The 22445-nt window shown below is 39.8% G+C and overlaps 1 protein-coding gene across 1 annotated transcript in view; it reads right to left on the reverse strand.

Annotated features, from left to right (window-relative positions):
* myo9aa (myosin IXAa) overlaps positions 1-22445 on the reverse strand; it is a 151860-nt gene that overhangs the window by 93650 nt on the left and 35765 nt on the right. Inside the window, exon 2 of the mRNA XM_059347879.1 lies at positions 19565-20536. Coding sequence (XP_059203862.1) covers positions 19565-20449 — 885 coding nt within the window. The 5' untranslated portion in view covers positions 20450-20536. The remainder of the gene's footprint in view (positions 1-19564; positions 20537-22445) is intronic.

Below are 22445 nucleotides of genomic sequence, written 5' to 3' on the forward strand. Positions count from 1 at the left end.
GTGAAACAGCCAAATAAAGTAGAGTAGAAGTGCTCCAGAACTGTGTGCAAGTACAGTAAAATAAATGTACTTAGTTACTTTCCATCTCTGAATACTGAAAAGAAAGATGGTTTGTTAATATTGGAACATGTAATTTGTTTTGTTTTTAATGAGAAACAGTCTCTGATATATTATTCCACTTGTAAACCAAAACATAAATGAAGATTGTTATTATGTTTCCAAAACAGGAAAGGTGAAATGCACAAATAAAAGCATGAAGTGACTGCAGGAGAGGTTGAACAAGATAACTGAGGACAATTGTAGGTTATAAAGAAAAGACATCCCCATATAAAACCTCCTACGCCGAGTGCCACACACACACACACACACACACACACACACACACACATATCTGTGTGTTCTGTGAATGTGGAGGTGTGCCACCAGGGATCACAGGGTGGATTTATGGAGCGGTGACAGATTTCTGGGCTGGAGAAAGAAACCTTTATCCAGCTCTTTGCATTCAGACTGAGTGCGTGTGAATGAAGGAACATTGACATTTAAAGCAGAGAGTCACACACAGAAAACCCTCAGAAAATGGTGAAATATATATATTTAAGCTGTAATATTGTACAGCTAAAGAGAAAAAGTTCCTCTCAACATTCCTGGAAAAAAAAACTGCTCACTGTAAAGCGAGAGGAGCAGAAACAGTCCAGACGTCAGCAGAACGAGAGGAAATGCAGGAGGCGCAGAGAGAAGCTCCCTGAATCTGGCCACCATACAGTGAAGAGGAATGCAATAGTGAGGGGGAGTGAGGAGTGGAAACATGGAGTCACGTCCCGATTCACTGTGTTCAGACTAAAGGACGGTCCGGGAAAGAAACACGAAGCAGAAAAGTGTCGTGACAAACTGTAGCTGAAATATCTGCAGGGTCGTCTCAAAGTCTCACACATACAATTAGAGTCTTTCAGAGTTTTTCTCTGAGAGTGAAAGAACCTGATGTAGAGATTAGTCAATCGACAGAAAAGTGTCCACAGATCAATCGCCATTGTTCCCTCCTTCCTGTTTCTCACTTGTAACTACTTGGTGTTTTTCTTTGTCTACTTGTACTGTCACATTATATTTCCAGTTTCCAACAATTGATCCATCCAACCGCTTATCCAAACTCCAGTCACAGGGGGCTGGAGCCGATCCCAGCTGGCATTGAGGAGAGCTGGGGTACACCCTGGACAGGTCTCCACAATATCACAGGGCTAACAAATAGAGACCGACAACCATTCATTATCTCATTCACTACTACGGACAGTTCTAGAGTCACTAAGCTGCATGTTTTTGGACTGTAGGAGGAAGCCGGCGACCCTCTTGGTTCGACTACACCCCCAACAATGAGTCAATTATCAAACCAGAGTAACTGAATATTTTTTTGTGACATGAGCAATTGAAATGGAAAAATGCAAATACAGTCATGAAAAAAAATATTAGACCATTGTTTTCTTCAATTTCTTGTTCATGTTAATGCCTGGTACAACTAAAGGTACATTTGTTTGGACAAATATAATGATAACAACAAAAATTGTTCATAAGAGTTTAATTTAAGAGCTGACATCTAGACATTTTCCATGGTTTTCTTGGTAATGATTTTGGTTATCAAAAGATTGATTAATAAAGTTTTGAAAAGATATACACTTTATCTGTTAAGAATAAATTAAAAAAATAATATTTTATTCTAACTTTATAGGCGACCATGTATTTTAAATATTGATCTGAAATATAGGCCACGGGGAGTAAAATGTAAAAAGAGGAGAGGAAAAAAACACCCTGAAACAGCTTGTTGGGGTTCAGTCTTATATTTTAAAGGTATTTGTGTGTTGGTTGAAGAAAAGTAAGTGATTCATGACATCACCTTATCCTTAGTGATAAACAGTTCATTGTGTCCGCAGTTTGTAACATTTTATGGACTAAATGATTCATGAATGCATAAAGATAAAAATAACACCTCACCCCACTGCATATGCATCAGGAATGAGCTGACTTTAGTTCTTGAAAATGGGCCATAAAATGGTGAGTACACAGACTTGTTTTCCTTTCTCAGCCTGCAGTTACAGCCTGTTTCATGACCCTCATGTCCTTTGTGATGAAACTCAACACTGAACGCTGGAAACTCAACAAAATGCAGAAAGTCACACGGTAAGAGCCGATGCTTCAACGGCTGCAGGCGTTATTACACAGCAGGACAGAGAGGATTACTCCGAGACAGAAATATAAACCTTGCGCTCTTCAACTATTTATAATCTCAACAGTGTCCTCACACTAACAGTGCAAAGCTGTTGCTAATTGTTATTACAGATCAGTCACTGCTGGGCCTCAACTTTCCCACTTACTCAAGTTATCGCAGCAAGCCGAGCGCTCACAGCACCAGCGACACACGAGGAGGATCCATTACATGTTGGGATAGAAGAACTGGTTCTGAAGACGATTTTGTGGGAAAATTAGAAACAAAAGTGATACTTAAACAGGTTTGTGATGCTCAAATGCACTTTTACGATCCTGTTGTTCATGTCAAAAGTATGTAAAGTGGATTTCACACAGCGGAAAGGTTACAGCAGGTTATCAAGGTAGAAATCGTGGGCAGACTTGATGAAAGAATCCGGCCCTGTTGCATTCCTAAATCTGTTATCTCACATAAGATCTTACTGCATATTAAATTGTATTCACGCTCGCTGTAAATTAATTTCTCTCTCTTAAACCTGTCGAGATAAGTGTGTAAATATTTGCCTGGACTTCGAGGGCTCGGCCCGATGTCCGGACGCACTACATCGAGGAATTTTGTGTGAATAAATCGGAGCTGTGTACCCGATACTGTCAGCACTGTTTGAGTTTGAGCTGCCTCCGTGGTGAACATCATTTTATTTATCTGTTCATCAAGGAATGGCAGAGAGCAACAGCTGTGAGGCTGGAGGAGGAGACGGACCCTAGAAGAGAACTATCATTCGTTGATTACAGCTGCTTTTTTTCCTCACTGGGGTTGAGAGCAACTGCTTTGTTGCATTGTTATTTGATAGATTAAGATAGTGAAAATATTAATCAGACCCACTTTAAGAAAAACAGCCTCATTTGAAGCTTCATGACAATGTAATTTTGAGATAATGGAAGCATTTTATTGGCCTTTTTTCTGTATTTAATCTTCAGTTTGTCAGTTATTTTAAACAAATTTGGAAGTACATATTTCATCAACAGTGATGGTTTGTCCGTTTTGCTGTACGAGACATGAGCTTTAATACTGCAGCCTGCCTGACCCATATAGTATTTTCGAGGAGAAAAAAATAATGGATGAACAAATATGGAGGCCAATATCCTAAATGTTTTAGCTGGATTTGAAATAATCCTTTTTTATGTGAATTGTGCGTTGATTTTGCACAGATATGACGATAAAAAGGTCCTCAGAAGGCTGCTTTTCAACAATTACCTGTATTCAAAAATATTAAGCATTATTATATATATACATATATAGTTATACACACAATGTATTAGACTGTTAACCAATTCTGGGAAAAAAACAAATTAAATAAGTAGCTTAATTAAAGTACCTTATGTTCAGTATCAGTTAATAAATAAAAAATAAAAAAATAGCTAACAGCCTTTCTAAATCTCCCCAAGCAGTGTTCTGTGTATTATATATTGTATATAAAAAATTATATTTGTATTTGTATTGTATTATAAAAATTATATATCAGTGCATATCGGACAACATATACACTGATATCGATAAATACAGATGTGCCTTAAATAAGTCAATATCGGCCAATAATATCAGTCCATCTGTCGGGCAATAATATGTATTATAAAATATTTTATACAAGAATATTTAACACTTTCCATAATTCAGTAGAAGAGGAAATTTTAAATTTATATTTAGAGTATGATGTAACATGCAGTACACTGAAAACTGTCGATGCACCCAGTGAGGTCATAAGCTCCAGTTAACCTCAAACTTCAGCTGAAAGATGAACCTGTGTGTGTGTGTGTGTGTGTGTGTGTGTGTGTGTGTGTGTGTGTGTGTGTGTGTGTGTGTGTGTGTGTGCTGTGACCTCTCTGTCATTAGCCAACACTCAGGTCATGTGAGCAAAGCTTCATCCAAACTCCATATTGGAGTAAAGTCTGATCAGCAACACGCCCATATGTCGGCCACGGCGAGCAGCGAGCTAACAGGACAACTCCGCCAGGTGAGGGGAGTGACTTAGCACAATCAATACACTAAAGCTACACCACGTGGTCCGGCCAGAAAGGAGGTCAATCCAATTAGTTAGATCTGAGGCACACAAACAGCAGGACGCCGTCCAATCCCGTGCCAGTCCCAGAATATCCATCTTCCCTGGGGTCCTCTGTCGCACATTAAGGACAGATGTGTTAAACTGGCTGAGCCGCACACATAAATGCACCATTATCACCTTTAAAGAGTCAGAAAACCTGCCATGTTTACACTGTGTTGGATTGAGTGGTTAAGTATTTAATCCAAGAAGCAGTGCTGCCACATTCTTTGACCTCAGCTCACTTCACTTCGCTGCAGAGTAAGCTACAGGCTGATGACCTCACTGCACTCATCACAGAGCCGGACTCTGAAGGGACCCCGTGGTGTTTTCTTGTAAACAAACACAGTCATGTTGTTTACCTTCAGTGTGTGTGTATGTGTGTGTCCTCGAGGTTTAACAAACACGTTGAATTCATTTCCTTCCTAATAAAACAGTTGCAAAGTACATTTTTGGAATATTCTGAAACCTGTCTTGTTTATATCAGCTGACAGTATATCAGTCAGTAGAACAATAAAAAACTGAAGTTGTGTGCGTGTATGTTCCTACCGCAACATATATATTTGGAATAGCGTCTGTATCATTGCATTTATTGTTGTGTGATAAAGGAACAAGAGATGGAAACAAAATAAGGACCCACACGTCGAAACATGGATAAAAAGTCCACACTCCACAGTGTCCCTTTAAGATATGCATTTGTCCATTTCCTGATCTCTGTTCCTGACTGTGGATGCAACTTACAATGACAATGATGTAAATGTCTTATTTTGTCCAGCCTGTTCTCCCGTCAAAAACGTCAATATAGGTTGCATGTGCAGGCAGTGAAAAACGAGCTATGTCTCCGTATTTACCGTCTGCTCTAATGCGCCTGCCACCATCTTGCTGAGGTAGTCGTGATTGACAGCCAAGGGAAGTTTAAAAGGCCGGATTTCCGCATTCAGTTGGCGTTTAGAGGATGGGGTTGTGAATGGGTCGAACAAGTGCCGGACTTTCACCCAGGAGGGCTGGGTTCGCATCCAGTGTGAAAACAAAAGTAAACCTTTTTAACTTAACTTACGTTGTTTATGTAACTTGCAACAGTCACGAGACCCTTACTACCCTCTTACTACTTCATTTACAGCATTTACGTACATTTATTTACTGTGTTTTATAATATCTTAACAGAAGTTTTTGCCCTAAACCTAGGTCAGTGGTTTTACAACATAAATCCACAGAAACTGTGGACCGTAAGTGTGTGCTATTTTTGGAACGCACCGTTGTACAGAGCGCCATCTACATATGTGCCGTGAAACGCAAGCCGCAATACGTGCCTATGTGCCGTAATTTGGGGTACAGACACACAACCTCTTCTGCCGTTTATATTGGAGAACTTGTTTTGTCAGTCGAAATCTTAAATAATCTCAGTTCATATGATATAAAACAGAGAAAAGCCAGAAATCTATATCTGAAACCATTTTCTGCTATTTTGTTTTATGATTACTAGATTATTGAAATAGTTGAGGTTTTCTTCTCTGTTGAATTGACTCGTGGACTAATTGTTGACAGATTGCAACAAGAAGAAAATGTCAAATAATTTATTCATTCATGGCTTCTAAAAGTCATTCCTTGACCGTGAGCCACCTGTGTGTGTATGCAATGCTCCCATTCATTCGTTTCTGTGTGTGTGTTCACTCTCGTCCAGTCACACAAAGCGTAAAGTCATGGCCATAAAGTTTGCATAGAAAAGGAAAGTTAATTAAGAGAACAGACAATTCAAAGAGAAATAGAGAGAGAAATATCCTGCAGCTGTTTAACCAGCGAACACTTAAATTAGTTCCTTTTTTTTGCACCTTTATGGAGAAAACTAATGGACTTTATGTCAGTGTGTTGAACCAGACTGAATGTGGCTTTCATTAGGAAGTATTTCTGCCTTGTACCCTGATCCGTGTCAAAACTTTCTCATCATTCATTCCTCCATGTTCTTATTCATTTTCTTCTCTTTTTTTTTAAACTATAAACTCTACTGCCCATCTGTGAGGGATCAATCCATTGTTGCTTTAAAGGTGCTTCCATTTTCACCCTCTAAAGTTTTTTTTAAATACAAATATTATATTGTTTTTATATTAAATGGCCCTTATATTATAAAAGCCATTTTTTGGACATTTTTCCTCATCAGAATCACAGCTCTAAGAACAGAGAGTGTTGTACAGATTGTAAAGGCACGTCAGACAAGTGCAAAACTTTAAGGAAAAGGTTTATGAAACTTCATCTTAATTCCCCCAAAGAGCCTGAGATAGTCAGACATTATTTGCGTTAAAACTTTTAAGCATACCATAAAAGAGAAACGCTGCTGCACGTAGAACATAATCCTGTGATTGTTTCTGAGGAGAATCGATGATGTCTGCTGCTAAAAGCTTCACGATAAAAGGAAATTATATCTCCAGTCAACGCGTACTGAAACGAACCTCAACGCCTCTTCAAAGCCATTGTTCCCGACAGTTAATAAGTTATTAAGACTATAACAGGCAACTTTTCTAAAACACAAAGATTTATTCTTAGCGGTGACACGTATCTTCTTACTGGGACAGATCGGAGAAGATATACACACTGCTGATTGTAGTTATGGGCCCACAGAGGAAGAAAGCAATAGAGGGAGAGAGAGGAGGAAGATGATAACTGCACTATATAATTGCTTTTCATTTCCTGCAGTGATAACGTATCAGGGGCACAAAAGTCAAGTCTTATCTATTGCTAAAACGTCCATGTCCAGAAGAGATGACAACCTGCTATTCTGATATAATCTAAACTTTCTGCAACTTCAGAAAACGGCCGGCTGGGATCATCTTTCCGTGAGCGACTTGTTGCTCCGGGGGCGACATCCCTCATGTTTTCTGCTGCTCCCTTCCAGATGTGCGCTCTCTTCACACTCTGTTTTATTGCGGCAACATCTGGACATATGGGAAGCAGGAGATGACCACAAACCACACGCCACATGAAGCAGAGAGAGAGAAAGAGAGAGAGACAGAGAGAGAGAGAGAGAGGGAGAGGGAGGTCACCTGTGAGGATTTTATGTAACTGGAGTGAGGAGTGGAGGGCGTGCTGCTGTCAGCATTTATGTAACGGACTTTATTGATACTTAAAATCATGAGGATGGAAAAAAATCTGCAGGGGGGAAAGACTGTGAGGAGGGCGAGAGGTGGTTTCAAAGTTTATTCTTAAGGATTTTATAATTGCCTTTCTGGTTTTAGGAGAAATAGATTATGTAAGTAATTGAAAACATTCAAAACAGGGTCTGTAAAGTTTCCGTAAAACAGCATTAAAAGAAGACTTTGGGAGAGATTTTTCTTGTTCTGTTGCTGCCACTCCTTCAGGAGGAGAGCAGAGAGGAGCCTGTACATCCGCTCCTTCGCAGAATCAGAGGAGAGTTTCTGAGGGAGGACAGGGGGGAGGAAAACATCTGGCCAGCTGCAGATGAGCAAAGTCACGGCAGCAGAAGGGAGGACAGAGAGTGTGTGTTTGTCATCTGAGAGAAGCAGAACAGAGATTTTAATACAGATTTGTTTTAGCTACTTCAAGGAATTTCTTTCCTGAAATAAAATGGCTGTCGGGGCTGCAACCAACAACTATTTTCATTATCAATTGTTCTGCTAGTCCAAAACACCCAAACACCTTCAGCTCACTGTCACAGATGGCAAAGAAGACCTGAAGATACTTGACAATAAAGAAGCTGGGACCTGTGTAGTTTGGCAGAAAATTTAACAAAACAATGAAATGATTATTAAAATATATGCTGATTAGTTTTCTGTCAATAAGCTTTACCCGAATTAATATAAACTAGTGAGACTTTTCATTTGAAAACTAAATCTGGACAGGCAAAGTTAAAGGTAGAGCTGGGTGATATGTTGCTGTACAAACAATACCATCATCCATCATATATATTTTTCTGCATTGTTTTTATTGTGATTTTGAAAAATAAGTGGCAGAATAGAGTTACGATAATAATCACATCATTTGTACGGGCTATATGTTTTGATTTTTTAGACATGGGCAAGCCACAGAGGTGCTGTTTTGCTGTATATTAAGTATACAACAATAGGCTTTAACACATAAACCACAAAAGTATACAGTAAGAGTTTTTGAGTGTCTAGAAAAGCGCTACACAAATTGAATGTATTATTATTAAATCATTACCAAGACATGAAATGACCGATATTGAATTAAAAGATGTTGGTCACAGCCCTAATTAAAGACACTGACAACACAGATGTGCTGCAGAGTAATTTAGTTTAAAGGCTACAAAGAAGACAGCAGCTCCTCTGTGACTGCATCTCTCAGCATAAAGACTTTTCTGTCCGTCTCACTTCTGTGTGACACGCTGCTGCAGGTGTAGTCAGGGCAGTAGGGCAGCTGGTCCAGTCTGACAGCACGTGCTGCCTGTGTGTGTGTGTGTGTGTGTGTGTGTGTGTGTGTGTGTGTGTGAGATGCTGACGATGCACCTGCAAACCGTGGCGTACCCCGGCATAAATAAAGGGCCTGTGAGGGGACACAAACAGGCACATTGTCGAGCTGGCAGCTGTTGCTCGTTGGCTCGAAAACTGTAAAGAGGAACGCAGCAGACAAGCCAACACACACAATGTGAAAGAAATGTTACTTTATTGACCATAAACATCTGCAGATAAAACATCTACACTGATGTAGAGCTGCAATTAACAATTATTTCAATAAGAGATTTATCTGCAGATTATTTTTAAATCATTGGATTAATCGTTTATTGTCCTATATCAGAGCCAAAGGCGACATGTGTTTTCTGCGATCAAATGTCCAAAATTCAAAAGATATTTTATTTACAATAATAAATGATTAATAAAAACAGTAAATCCTCTCACATGAGAAGCTGGAACGTTGATTGACAAATGACTTAAAAAATATTTTTAATTTACTGTAAAATATCGGTAGCTGTGGTTGCCAGAACTTCACTGTAAAAAAATACAGTGACTGGGTTTTCTACTGTAAATTTAAAAGTAAATATTAGCAAAAACTAATATGTAGGAACTGTAGGAAACACAGTTTTGGTGTAAAAATATAACATTTTCATGTAAAATTAGTGGAGAAATACCATGATGTCACAATGACACAATTACCCTAAAAATGAATGTGAATATTCAGTCTAAATTACAGTTTTTGCTGATATTTACATTTAAATCTACAGTACAAACGCCACTCATATTTTTTGCAGTGAAGTTCTGGCAACCACAGCTGCCGGTATTTTACTGTAAATTAAACTGTTGTTCTTTTTACAGTGTAGATAATCGTAATTGAATTGCATCATGAGCCCAGTGAAGATGCAAAGCCCTACTCTTTAGTGGAGGAAATAATAAATCAATCAATCAATCATTTTAGCTCTGTATGGATGAACTGTAACCATGTGACCATAAATTTAATATGCAAGTTAAAGTAACTTCTGTCACTTCACCTGCAGAGTACAAAAGACCCAACTGGAAGAACAAAGGAAAGTTTAATTAAAGTTTGTTTTGACCCGCTACACAACACAAACTTCACAAACTTCACTAAGAGGTCAAACAAATCGCTCTGACCCCTTTGAAACTGAAGCGGCTCCTCCAAATCTCTGTGTGACCTCCGACCTCGAGCTGCTACAGTCGGAGAGAGAAGCTGTATCAACACTGCCCTCTGCTCGATAGTCGACAAAGCAGGAACAGAATGTACTTGTGTCTCAGCCAGTGGTACCAGCCTTCATGTATATACGGTTTCAGATGAAAATAAGAGCTTGGCACCGGGTCGGGGAGATAAACAAACAGTGAAAAGTAACAGCTGGAGCGGCCGACCGGCATTCTTTATCTTTCAGATGAGCAGAATGCCATCGGTTGTTACACTGATGTTACAGAGTCTGCAGTTGTTGCTTTTGGACTCTCATTCCTTAAATTCAGCCAGATGTAACTCGCTGAAAGAAGGTTTTATTAACATGAACTGAAAAAGTAACACCGGCTTTAGAGAATACAAGTCACTGCTTTAATTTGACTGATTCTGAACTAAATTTATCAGGTTTTGTCAACATTTCAGCATCATTAAATCTTATTTTTCACTGCAATGTCTAATATGGCCAAAGGTTTAACTTTTCTTATGTATACATTAATTAATTAATTAGAAAACTGTTTGACCCCTAATTGAATTGTTTATTCATTTGTTTTAAAAGCAAAAAATGCAAAATATTTGATGCTTCCATGTCGTCATATGTGAGAATTTGCTGGTTTTTGTGGTTTTACATTAAATTAAATTGAAAAGACATAATGTTACATAACCTCAGGCTGTAAGACATTGTAATATGCATTTGTCACAGTTATCTGATGTTTTATTGACCCGCCAATGAAAGACAAAAAAATCCAGAGAATAACACTGGAAACCTTCGCATCTGATTTGCTGCTGCACTGTCCTCCACTGGCTCCATTACAGAAGATAAATATTTCCCATGCTTTTGCCCACAGCTTTTTGAAAAACCTAACCTTAGAAGTAGTTTGTAGCCTAAACCAAAAGAAACTTTGTCCTTTTTTGGTGCCAAAATTGAACGTGAACAGAAAGTGAAATGTATCGAAACAGCAAGGGACCATTGAATGAGCTGATAAAAACCTATTGGACCTACTAGAAAGTAGAGTAAGCCTCTTCTTGCCCATACTTATGGAGCCCATTCAGTAGAGTGATAACACATTTAAATTAAGATCTCTCTGAACTTCCACTAGTGTCCGTGACAGATCCACGTTCCCTCGATCATCTGGGACAACTCTGAGTAAACAGCTCTAAACATATGGCTCTATGTTACGTAATCCTCATACCAGGGCGAGGACGGAAGTTGCTCAAAAACTAATGCAACTTTATCCTTTTACAACGCTGCTAACCTCAAGTTGCTCCATGAACAAGGCTGTTGTGAACCTATTGTGTAATTTGCTTATTTTTACACGCCAGACTTGCACCTTGCGTGTTACTGAGAATGCAGCCTATAGGCCGAGCCCTCTGTGTAAGCATGCACACCATCCAGTATTTCACTCTTTACCCTGGTTTCTCCTCGATAAAACACACAGCTCTGTAACTTTACTCTGCACATGAACGCCGCTCGATCATTCCCCGTCTCTCCCTCTCTCTCATCTCATCTTTTTTCTCTCCACCCCGGTCTGAGGAAAACAACACTTTCAGGGCACAGTAAATCTCACTCGACCCCGCCCAGTTGGGGCAGATCCCAGTAATACACACTAATCCTACTCAGTGTTAGAGGGGGCTCCGGGGAGATTGTATTAAATGTGCAAATGTGTGTGTGCATTTCTGTGTCGGAGTGTACTGAGGTAGCAGTGAAGGCGATGCAGAGAGGTGAAACTGCTGACCCGCGCTGACTCACACTGGGAGTGTTTCTGTTGGCTGGGCCTGATGGAGGAGCACAACAGGAGCTCCTGATCCCACCAGGGGCGAATGAGGCCTGCAGGTCTTTCACATGCACAAAGTATGAATACATGGAGGTAAAACCACAACAACTAGCACGTGAGATTAAGTAGATACACTGCACATTAAAAACTACAAAAGTTTCTTTACTAAAGGCTTCTGATGCCCGACATGTTGTCTGCCTGTCAACAGTGGTGGAAGCATTCAAATCCTTTATTTAAGTAAAACTACTAAAAATCACACTGCTGAATTACTCCAATACAAGAAACAGCCTTACATTCAAAACCTTACTAGTAAAAGTGCAAAATGTACTTAAAGTATCAAAAATACTCAATATGCAGAATGAATCCACTCCGATATATTCCAGATATATCATTGCATAATTATTATTGATGCATTTATGTAAGCATCATTTTTCCAGTTAAGAGGAAGGGTTAATTTAAACTACTTAATAAACTGTTGTTGTTGTATGTATGTTTTTTTTATGTTAAATCTTGACCTGAAAAGTAACTAAAGCTGGCAGCTAAATATAGTGGAGTAAAATATGTAGCAAAATAGAAGTATAAAGTCACATGAATGGAAATACTTGAATAAAGTTCAAGTCGGGCAAAACTTTACTTCAGTACAGTACTTGAATAAATGTACTTAGTTACATTCCACCACTGCATGTCACGGTAGACACATTTTGTTGGACGACACATTATCCCAGGAAAAATTATAATGAACAATGTTATTATCTTGTTGAGACTATTTAATGTCACTAATTTAATGATCATATAATAGAATAATATTGCAAGCACACCCTCTTTTAGTTTTGTGCATGTGGGAATCTGCCTAAGCCCCGTCCGCTGTGAATCTCAGACACAGAGAGCAGAGGAGCGGATAGAAACTGCACAAATTGAAACGTTTTTCTTCTTCATTGTTATTATTGTAGGGAAAACCCTGCTGATTATTGAAGCATGATGTTGGCTAAAATGTTGGTGATCCTCTTTGTCCAAACAAATGTACCTTTAGTTGTGTCAGGCATTAAATGAACAAGAAAGCAAGGAGAAAACAGGGGTGGTCTAATAATTTTTTCCATAACTGTATATACAGGACCTCGATAACTTCTGCAGAGCTTGATAAGTCGATATTTTAATTGTTGTGACAGGTCTAGCCACTGTCATAAAGCTGCATCCAAAATAAAAAAAGAACAGATTTTTGATTGATTTTTGGCCATCACAGAGTAGGGTATAGAGATCTTAACTGTAATAAAAAGCTGCAGTTTGCTGCACGTTCTGTAAAGTGGGAAATAAAACAAATGCATAAAGATCTGCTTCTTAGACTGTCTTAAATCGGGGTAAATCCTGACAACTTTGGTAAACAGTTTTCATAAGGGAACATTTCAGCTGGTTTCCTCTTCCCAGCCCAAGTGTTTGGCACATCTGGTCGATGCCGTCAAATGTGTGTGTGCACATGAAAGTGTGTGTTTGGATATCCTTTGATGGCAGCAGCAATGGGAGCATTGAAGAGCTCCTGAAACACCCCTTCAACTCACACATGCACACGATTAGCTGTGCTGCTGCACTAATGCCCTGTGACACCCTCTCCACGTACCTGGAAAGCAGATCCTGATGATGCACCGTCAGAGTGAGCGGCGTGAGGTAACCCCACACTCCCCCTCCTGACCCGGGGGAGAACAGAAGACAGCTGAGCTCATATGAAGCCGTCACTCTGCTCACATGTAAAAACAAATGACTGCACTTCCTGCGAACAGTCTTTGTTTTCAGCTGTGTCAACAACAACAACTTGGAGCCAGTCCCTTCTTTAAACAGTGAAGCATTATATTGGCCTTTTGTTGGGACCATAAAACGATGCAAATCCAAATCTTAATGTTTTATAACAAACAGGAACGCTTCCAAGCGTTAAAAGTGGATTACAATGAGAAATGAAGCAATAAAAGCCTTTATTCTAGTGGCAAAATAATTTTTGAAAAGCTTTAATAAAAGAGCCAACATGTTTCAACCACCGTAGATCTTCATCAGGGTGTCAAAAAACACAAACCAGTACAGCAACAACAGCCAGTAGGAGGCAACCACGTGACCAAGATATACAATCTACAAGACAGACGCTGACGCAGACGCTTTTATCCAAAGAGACACACAAGAAACACGGAAGAGAGTAAGGTGAAGTGTCTGTAAATTTCCTTTTTTTCTGGCAATTTTTTAAGGAAAGTTAAGATTTGGGAATATGGGGAATTTCCACAATTTTAATTAAAAATGTTTACCTTTTATAGTTTATGTACTTAATTAAGTAAGTAATTTAATGGAGTTGTGCATTCAGCAGTGCATTCTTCCATCACATGCTGGCATACTAATAAATAAGAATTCAGGTCACAGTGAAGGTTTTTTAGGTTGCTGTTCAAAGAAAGTTCGCCCAAACTGTTGTTTTTCTCATTTTTGTTAAAAGAGATTACAATGATGTCTGCTTATGATATGTTAAAATGTTTCCTTCTATATGCCTGTGGGCGAGTAAATACTGACCAGTATTTCCTTTTTAACCCATATTTAACCTCTAAATTCCCATATATTTCCATAAATTCCAGTCAATTTCCTTGGAAAGTTTCCACCTCGCTTATTCCCAGAATCTGTGAGGAGTATGGTGCTGGGATTGTGTTAACCATTAACCAGGACACCCTACCCTGTATCCTTTTAAGCACATCTTGCATTATCATACCTACTTGGGACATTCATCTCCTGACTGTGGTTTAAATCATTCCTAAGTGTCGGGTAGACACCTGAAAACCTGAAGACTTGACAGGCTGACATCTGGATCCAACGCCTGGGTGGTAGTTAAACACCAGAAAATGACTAGCTAGTACAAGAAAACTACAAATAAATTAGTAAATTACACCAATAATCCATCTCTAAACCATCCAGGATACATTTTTAATCTATGAATCTCAAATCTAACAGCTGTTTGGCTTTGTTAGAAATGTTATAAAGAGCCAAATAAAGAAAAAAGGTAAAGTATTATGTGGCAGTTAAAAGACATCTGCACTAACCTATCATTACTGATGAGCACTGTGGAACATATGGAGATCAAGCAGATAAACAAACAGCAAATGGGCTTTAATAATAAGACTGCTTGGCTTCATAGCTGTCCGTCATCCATTACTTTACATCGTATCTTGTTTTTTCTCACTAGTATGCACATTTATGCAGCAGGTTGCCTAAAGACATATTCACAGGAAGCTTTAAAATTTCTGTTATATTCTGTTTCTTCACTTTGTTACAACGTTACGTATCATGTTAATGTTGGCATGAAGACAAAAGAAAATAAAGACTACCCACACAATGTCAACCTGTAAAATCCAGCAAGTAAGTATGTAGTCACAGGAATTTATGACTTAATGTCAGTTCCTGTCCTTTCTGGTGCAAGAAGGTAAACAACGTGAGGAATGACAAGCAGCAGATAAGAGCTGAACAAACACCAGGTGAAGTATTTGTCACATATCACGTATGTGGTTTTGATTCTGCGGGTCAATTGAAGTCCAAAGGTGTTGAAGGTACGATCAGTAAAATATGTTTTTTCTCCTTCGAACTCGAACCCACAACTGAAGCCTGTCACATCTCTAATTGCCTTAATTTAAAATAATAACTGTGTTCAACCTAAACACCGTAGCTGGCTGTGTTTATCTAACCAGCATGACACGGTTTATGTTTTCATCTCCTCCACGCTGAGTTTTATTAATTGAAGCACTTGAGCGACAGGGCTTGTCAGGAACATGTAAACTGCAGCTGTTGGCTGGTTTCCAAAAAGACCAGAACCTCTTGTAAGTGATATCCTCTATCAGGGGTTTAAAAAAAACCTCTCTCTCTCTCTCTATAGGCTGCAGGCCTCGGGGTGAGTTTGCCCTCCGACTGACAGTCAGCAGGAAGCGTCTGTCTGCTTTGCTTTGCTATAGGATTGTTGACTGGAGGGTGAGGGCTCGACACAGTCCAGGTCTTAGATATCATCCCTTCTGATTGCTGAACTGGTCCAGCAACTAATAACTGGACCTGGGAAGAAAATGAATATGTTGTACCTGTCCTAATGTAATTAAACTACAAGTTAGAGACACTAAACCTATTTTTACACTGTGGTGTTTGCAATCTTTGAAGAAAATGTACTTTTTAAGTCCCAACTCCCACGGCTGATGAGTGAAACCAATGCAGAAGTGTCTTAAACCTGTAGTCTTTCTGATGGCCAGCAGTTGGCGACACCAATGGTTGCAGAAAGAAGTCTTTGTATTCACGTCGATTGAAAAATTAACCTACTTATCACTTTATTGGCTCAGTCGCTACTTTAAAGTCTTCCTCAGTACAGCATGATGCTCATTTTTTAAAATTATGTTCCCATTTAGAGAGAAATAGACAATATAGGGCGGTGTTACTGTATGATTGACAGGTTGCTGCTACAGTGCACTGTGTATTTTCGTCTTTGACCCTCTCAAGTGTGTTTTCACTTCAAAGTTAATTGGAACATTTTGGTCGCTTAAAAATGTCTCGTTCAGTGTTCGGTTGGACTAATTGACATTATAAGGAGTCTGCTGCTCATTTTGAATAATGATTTCCCTCGCTAATCAAGCTAGCGTTAGCTGATGTAACATCACTCCAACTCTGCATCTGTTCTGCACATGTGTCAGTTGCAAAAAACTAATATGTTGACAGTCAAAAACCAATAGGGCGACAGCAAAAATGCCAAACTTGAAATTTCAAAGGAGCAGTGCATAAATCAGTGGATGACATCACAGTTACTCGTCATCTATTATTACATGGTCAATGGTTTTATATAATATTTTGAAAATTATCTAGCAGAGTAAGTCAAGTATGTCCTCAAGTGGCATTGCTTGAGGACATTTATGTGACTTTGTGCAGTTCCTGGAGCTAAAATGGCTTTTAAAACTTTTTTTAAACATATACAGTCACATTCCCCAGACTTTCATGTGAAAAAACGGTGGAGTTTTCCTTTAATCAAACAGAGGCACAGCTCTTGAAACCAGTGGTGCATGTGAGAGGTTAAATTCAAAGCTCTTTACATTAAGATGAGAGAACATTAACTCGAGTAGAGGTCAGAACTTTTTACTGTATTCTTGTCAACCAGAAAATCCTGTGACACATAAAGGACATGGAGAAACATTAAAAAAAAATATATATATTAAATATATTAAAAGCAGCATATATGATTCTCTCTTGTGCTGCTCATCTACTCTCCTGAATGAGGAGCTAAACAGAAATGAAGATGAAGTATCCTATGAGGTAATGTTGGCTGCTCTCTCTCTCTCTCTCCCTCTCCTTGCAGTAGCACTGGCGCTCCAGTCTTGGCATCACTCACCAGCGCGGCTGATATGCAATCTTACTGTGCAAACAATTAAAGGCTGCTCCTCTGCACTCAGAACTACTCACTCGTGTTGCTGCGTTGAGGATTAACTCAATATGCTTACACATTAACCCCAGAGACACACCACTGAATGGCATTCCTGAGAACTGTGTTTGCTAACCTGAAGGCAATAAAACGCCTCGCAGAGCTACTTGTTGCAAAGATTGTTGTTGTGCCGGTTACCTTTTGAACTTGGCTTACAAGCTACCAGTTTGAACTTGACATTAATGATGGTACAACTGGCAGAAACTTTTTTTTTAATATGGGGAGGAACTGGAATTAAAGAATAGCTTTTGGACTGAGATAAACTATTTAAAACTGACATCACGTCTGGTAGAGTGGCCATAAAGTTGAGATTAAATAAATGATTTGTCTGGCAGATAATGAACACATTTGTACAGTAATAGCTGACTAAACCAATGAAGAAATACCAGAAGACATGTATGCATTTCTGCGAGCACTGCCCAGTTCTTTGTACTTGAATTAAGTGCAAACAGCAGGAGGTCAGGCGACGTGACAGTGAGTGATACAACCCCCTTATAAAATACAACATCGCTCTCGACAATGAGCAACCAGTATTTGCTGTCCTCACTGGTAGCGTTGTGCGTACATTAAAAGGCTGTTATGCAACCGTCAGGAATTCAGTTGATGCTGAAGACAAATGAGAAAACAACGTGCGGCTGTGAACTTGTCAAAGACTCTTGACTGGCATGCATTAAAGCGACAGGTCCCTGAAGAAGAAAAAGACTATGAGTGGAATGTCTTGACTGATATGAAAACAACCAGTTTCCTTTACAACCTTTGGCTGGGCCTCTACAGGGTCTACCTTGAGACAATCTTTCCACTGTGCAGAGAAAAAAAGTCTGTAATCATCACAAAAAACAAAAAATATCTACAACTGTAAGCACTGATAGGCCACTGGGTACACACAGATAGAGAGATCCTCTGTGTGTGTGCAGCATAATCCCCACACAGCTGGACTGAAAGTGCAATAAACCTCTGTATGAAGGCAGACACAACTCTGGGCCAAACACAGAGACAGTTGTGGCTAAGTAGAGTTGTGTAACTGATGCACAGAAACTCACATTCACAGCAAGTCATGTTGAGTATGGTGGCAGGAATCAATGCAATTACACAAACAAACGTCAGCCCACACATGTTGGTATTGCCTGAATGTGCACAGATGTTATCGCTCTGCTCTTATGTTGAATACAAGTGTTAAAGAATGTGAACCAGCCGTTATTAGCAAGAGGTGTCTTATGGGTCTGAAGTAATTTCAGACAAGTTCAATTCAGGAATCTCTGTATATCAGCCAACTCAAAGCTGTGAGCTTCAACAGACATCTGAGACAGGCTCTGGAGTGATGAGGACAGTTTTGTAAACTTACAGCCTTTAGAGCTCCTGAGAACCCGTTCCAAATCTAGCGATCCATCAGAATAGTAAAGCCTCGAGCTTATCAACATCTTTTATCAATGCTGACAGGTTTTTCTGACAGGTGCAAAACAATGACGTCAAACTCTCATCAAACTGCAGGGAACTTGCAACAAGAAGCAGTCACGGTGGAGAAAAACACATGAAGAAAAATGACAACAATGCTGCATATAATGTCCGTAAAATGATAATTTCTTAAGTAATGATGGAAACATTTTGCTAAGCCACATGAGCCTAAAACCCAGGAATGTCATGTGTTTGACACTCGAGTGCCACTGCTTCTAAACAGGTCACAACTAATGCTGTACAAATATCCTCTCATCCTTTCTTTGACAAGGAAAATTTATCAGGAATCAGTGAGGGAATCATTAAATTATCAAACTGATTAGCAGAACTATAAATACCATTGGTATCAATAGAAACTTGTCACTTCCTATGTGTAGCAGCATTTACTGTTCGATATAAAGCTTTTCTTCTAAATAAATCCATTATAACCTTGTGCTCCTGATGCATCACTCCGGAAAAAGTCCCAAGTCACTTTTATTCATCCCAATATAACAAATTTGCCTCTAGAAGTTTTACAATCTGTACACCATACAACACCCTTTGTCTTTAGACCCACGATTCAGATAGACATGAAAGAGACCAGAAGAAGAGCTAGAGAGGAGGGATCACTCTTCCAGGATAGAAACGTGCAAATGACGTCAATCAGGATGACAAAATTATAGATATATTGTCCGAAGAATGTATCTGACTTATTTTTCTTTTCTTTTTCTTTTTTTGTTCTGTAATTTCACAAAATCAGAACTTGAGATGAACGTTTTTGCTTTGAAGCCACGTCTCGTCTTTTGGGAGTCAAGTGAAGTCTCACAGCAGTCAAGTCTCAAGTCGTCATTTTTGTAACTTAGAGACCAGTCTTGTAACTCGAGACCAAGTCTCCCGTCTCAAATGCATAGCTTTGTTATCAGCAAAACATTTACAAACAATAAATACATTTTATCAAATTCTAGAACATTTGTGCTTACCTCCAGTACTGGCCCCGCCCCCAAGATGATCTGCTCCACTCCGCTGGCGAAACCCTTCTGGCTGAGAGCGGTCAGATGGTGAATGAGAAAGTTTGTGCTTTGCGTCTTCCCGGAGCCACTCTCCCCGGATATGACAATGCACTGATTCCTCTCTCTCTGCAGCATGGCGTGGTACGCCACATCCGCCACGGCGTAAATATGTGGCTCCAGATTTCCCAGTGTATGATTATCATACATCTTCACATACTTGGGGTTGTAGATGGGCAGGAACTTGAAGGGGTTAATGACGATGAGGATGCTTCCGACATACGTGTAGATCTTTTCCTGGCGGAAGCGCGAGCGCAGGTTGTCCAGCAGCGAGCGCTCGTTGAGCTCCGGCAGGCGGCACAGATCTGCGTGGTCGCCCTGAGATTCAGGCTGTGGCAGCAGTCCACGTTCCACCATTCGCCGGCGCTCCTCCGTGACCTGCAGCCACATCTGGAGGCTGCCGCCATAGTGGATCGAGCCGTCCAGGTTCTTCTGCCTGAGGAGGAAGCGGTAATCCTCGCCGCCAGACAGCGGGCGGTGCTCTAGCGCCACGCGGGGCCAGAGCATCATCCTCTGCACGGGACAGTCACAGGGGTTCAGAATCCATTCCTCCCCGCCGAACTCCTTCACCTCGGCCAGAACATAACACCTGGTGCGGTCCAGCTGGAGGCGTTCAATGACGCGTTCGATGGCCTCAGCGGCAGTGGTGGTCTTGCGGGCGCTGATCGGGCAGTAGATGGTGCCCTCGGCCAGGGCACCCGGGTAGATTCGAACGGTGAACTCAGAGTTCTCGAAGCGCTGCCGCCGGCCAAGGGTGCCCATGCCACCGACGCCACCAACGCCATCACGAGCACTCATGGCGCAGCTGGAGTTCCCATTAGCAGCAGCCCGGCACTGGCACGTCCTTCACTGGGCTGGAGACGCCACCGATTCAAGACATTACCTCTGTAGAGAAGAAGACACAGAGACTCATCAATACCTCGAACATTTACAATCAGTCTTAAATGAAAGATATCACACACAAAACAAAAACAAACAGAAAAGCACGAACAGGAATGATACTGCATATGTATGATCTGACTCTGGAATAAAAGCCGTCGACTCCCAACTGTTGAATTAATCTGAAACCAGACCGCAGCCCTCCGCAGTCAGCCAGATTACGAAATTTGTCAGATTATGACACAAAGACTTCATGAGCTGTTATGCAATCTACTAAAGGGCCAAATTATTTTGCAGGAGCCCCGACATGCATACTCATAAAGGATGAAGGATAAGTCATCGGGATCTGCAGGATTACCATTAACACACATACACACTCCGCAGCACACACACACATAAGCTCTCGCCAACGCTGAGACCAGCAGCTGCCATCCTCTTTAGTGAAGACACAATCACGCCATTCACAAGTTCCCTCTTTAATACACAGCAGAGGGACATCATGGGGTGAAGAGAAGAGGCCAGAGAGAGAAAGAGACGACTGACTGAGCGGCTGACAAAGACTCTCTGATCTCTGATTTCTACTCTTTCATCAAGAGTTAGATGGTTCTGTAGCACCAATAAAAAACTAAAACTACAACTGAATGAATCAACTGAAGTTACCATTCAATTTTCATACAATACATGCAAGCATACGGCAAGCAAATTGTTACTACTGGCCATCATCACCTCTTAAAACATTGATAATTAACAGCTCCATTAAGCTTCATCTGCAGAACTGCTAATTAAAAAAACCTTAAAACTAGAGCGAGACAGATATATCGGTTGATCTTTTTTATACAATTATAATGCAGAACTCACTGCTTCAGTTTCCTAAAAATTGATTTTTCCAGCTCTAAAGAAGCATTAGATCACAGATTCTGAGGTCATCTGATAACTGAAGATATCCTGCAATCAATTTTAAGGCTGCAGCTCACGATTATTGAATCAATCTGACAGTTATTTTCTTGATTAATAACTTTGTCTATGAAATATTTCCCCACAGTCTGAGGTAGTGTCGACTGTACTGTCTGACCAACATTCAAAAAACACAAAGATATTTATTTTTTTTATCATGTATGACAAAGAGAAGAATCAAAAACCCATATTGGAGAAGCTGAAACAAGGAAATGTTGCACATTAATGGTCTGCAGCTCTAATCAATATCTATATCAATATCTGGTGACTGTTCCTGAAATGTGAACATCTGGCAGGGTATGAATAGGAACAAGGACATAACAAACATAGAGATCCAAATCCAAAGTACTTGAGTCACACAACTGGAGGTTTTAACTAATCAGCATCCTGCAAGAAGCTACAGGCAGCTACGAGTTTGTGACCAGCCAGAGAGGGGAATGTGGCGGTTAGCGTAGATGCTGCAACAGCATCAGTTATATCAGAATAAGAGCCCGACCAATATGGGATTTTTGAGACCGATGCCGATACTGATTTTAGAGCGGAAAATTCAGATATGTTGGCCGATATAGTATTTTTTTGAGCTGGAATGAAGATAGAGCTTTTTTATGATGATTGTGCACTGGTTTTACACCACTCTGCAAATGAAAGAGCTACTTTATAAAACATAAATAAATTATGTTGTCAATTCTATAAATGATAATGGAGCAAATAAAGAATAAAGAATAAATAGATAAGATAAGATATTCCTTTATTGACATTTATTATATCGGAACAAAAATAAATAGCTAAATAAAAATCATTACTGTTCCATGTTAGTAAATGGCTGAAAATTTAAGAATAAAATAGCTTTTCTAAATCACACCAAGCAACATTTTCTGCATTATATATTGCGTTAAAAAAGTTTTTGGTTATTATCAAGAAAACGGGAAAATGGCTAGATATCATCTCTTGAATTAAACTC

The sequence above is a fragment of the Centropristis striata genome, chromosome 2, assembly GCF_030273125.1.
Source record: "Centropristis striata isolate RG_2023a ecotype Rhode Island chromosome 2, C.striata_1.0, whole genome shotgun sequence".
Lineage (NCBI taxonomy): Eukaryota > Metazoa > Chordata > Actinopteri > Perciformes > Serranidae > Centropristis > Centropristis striata.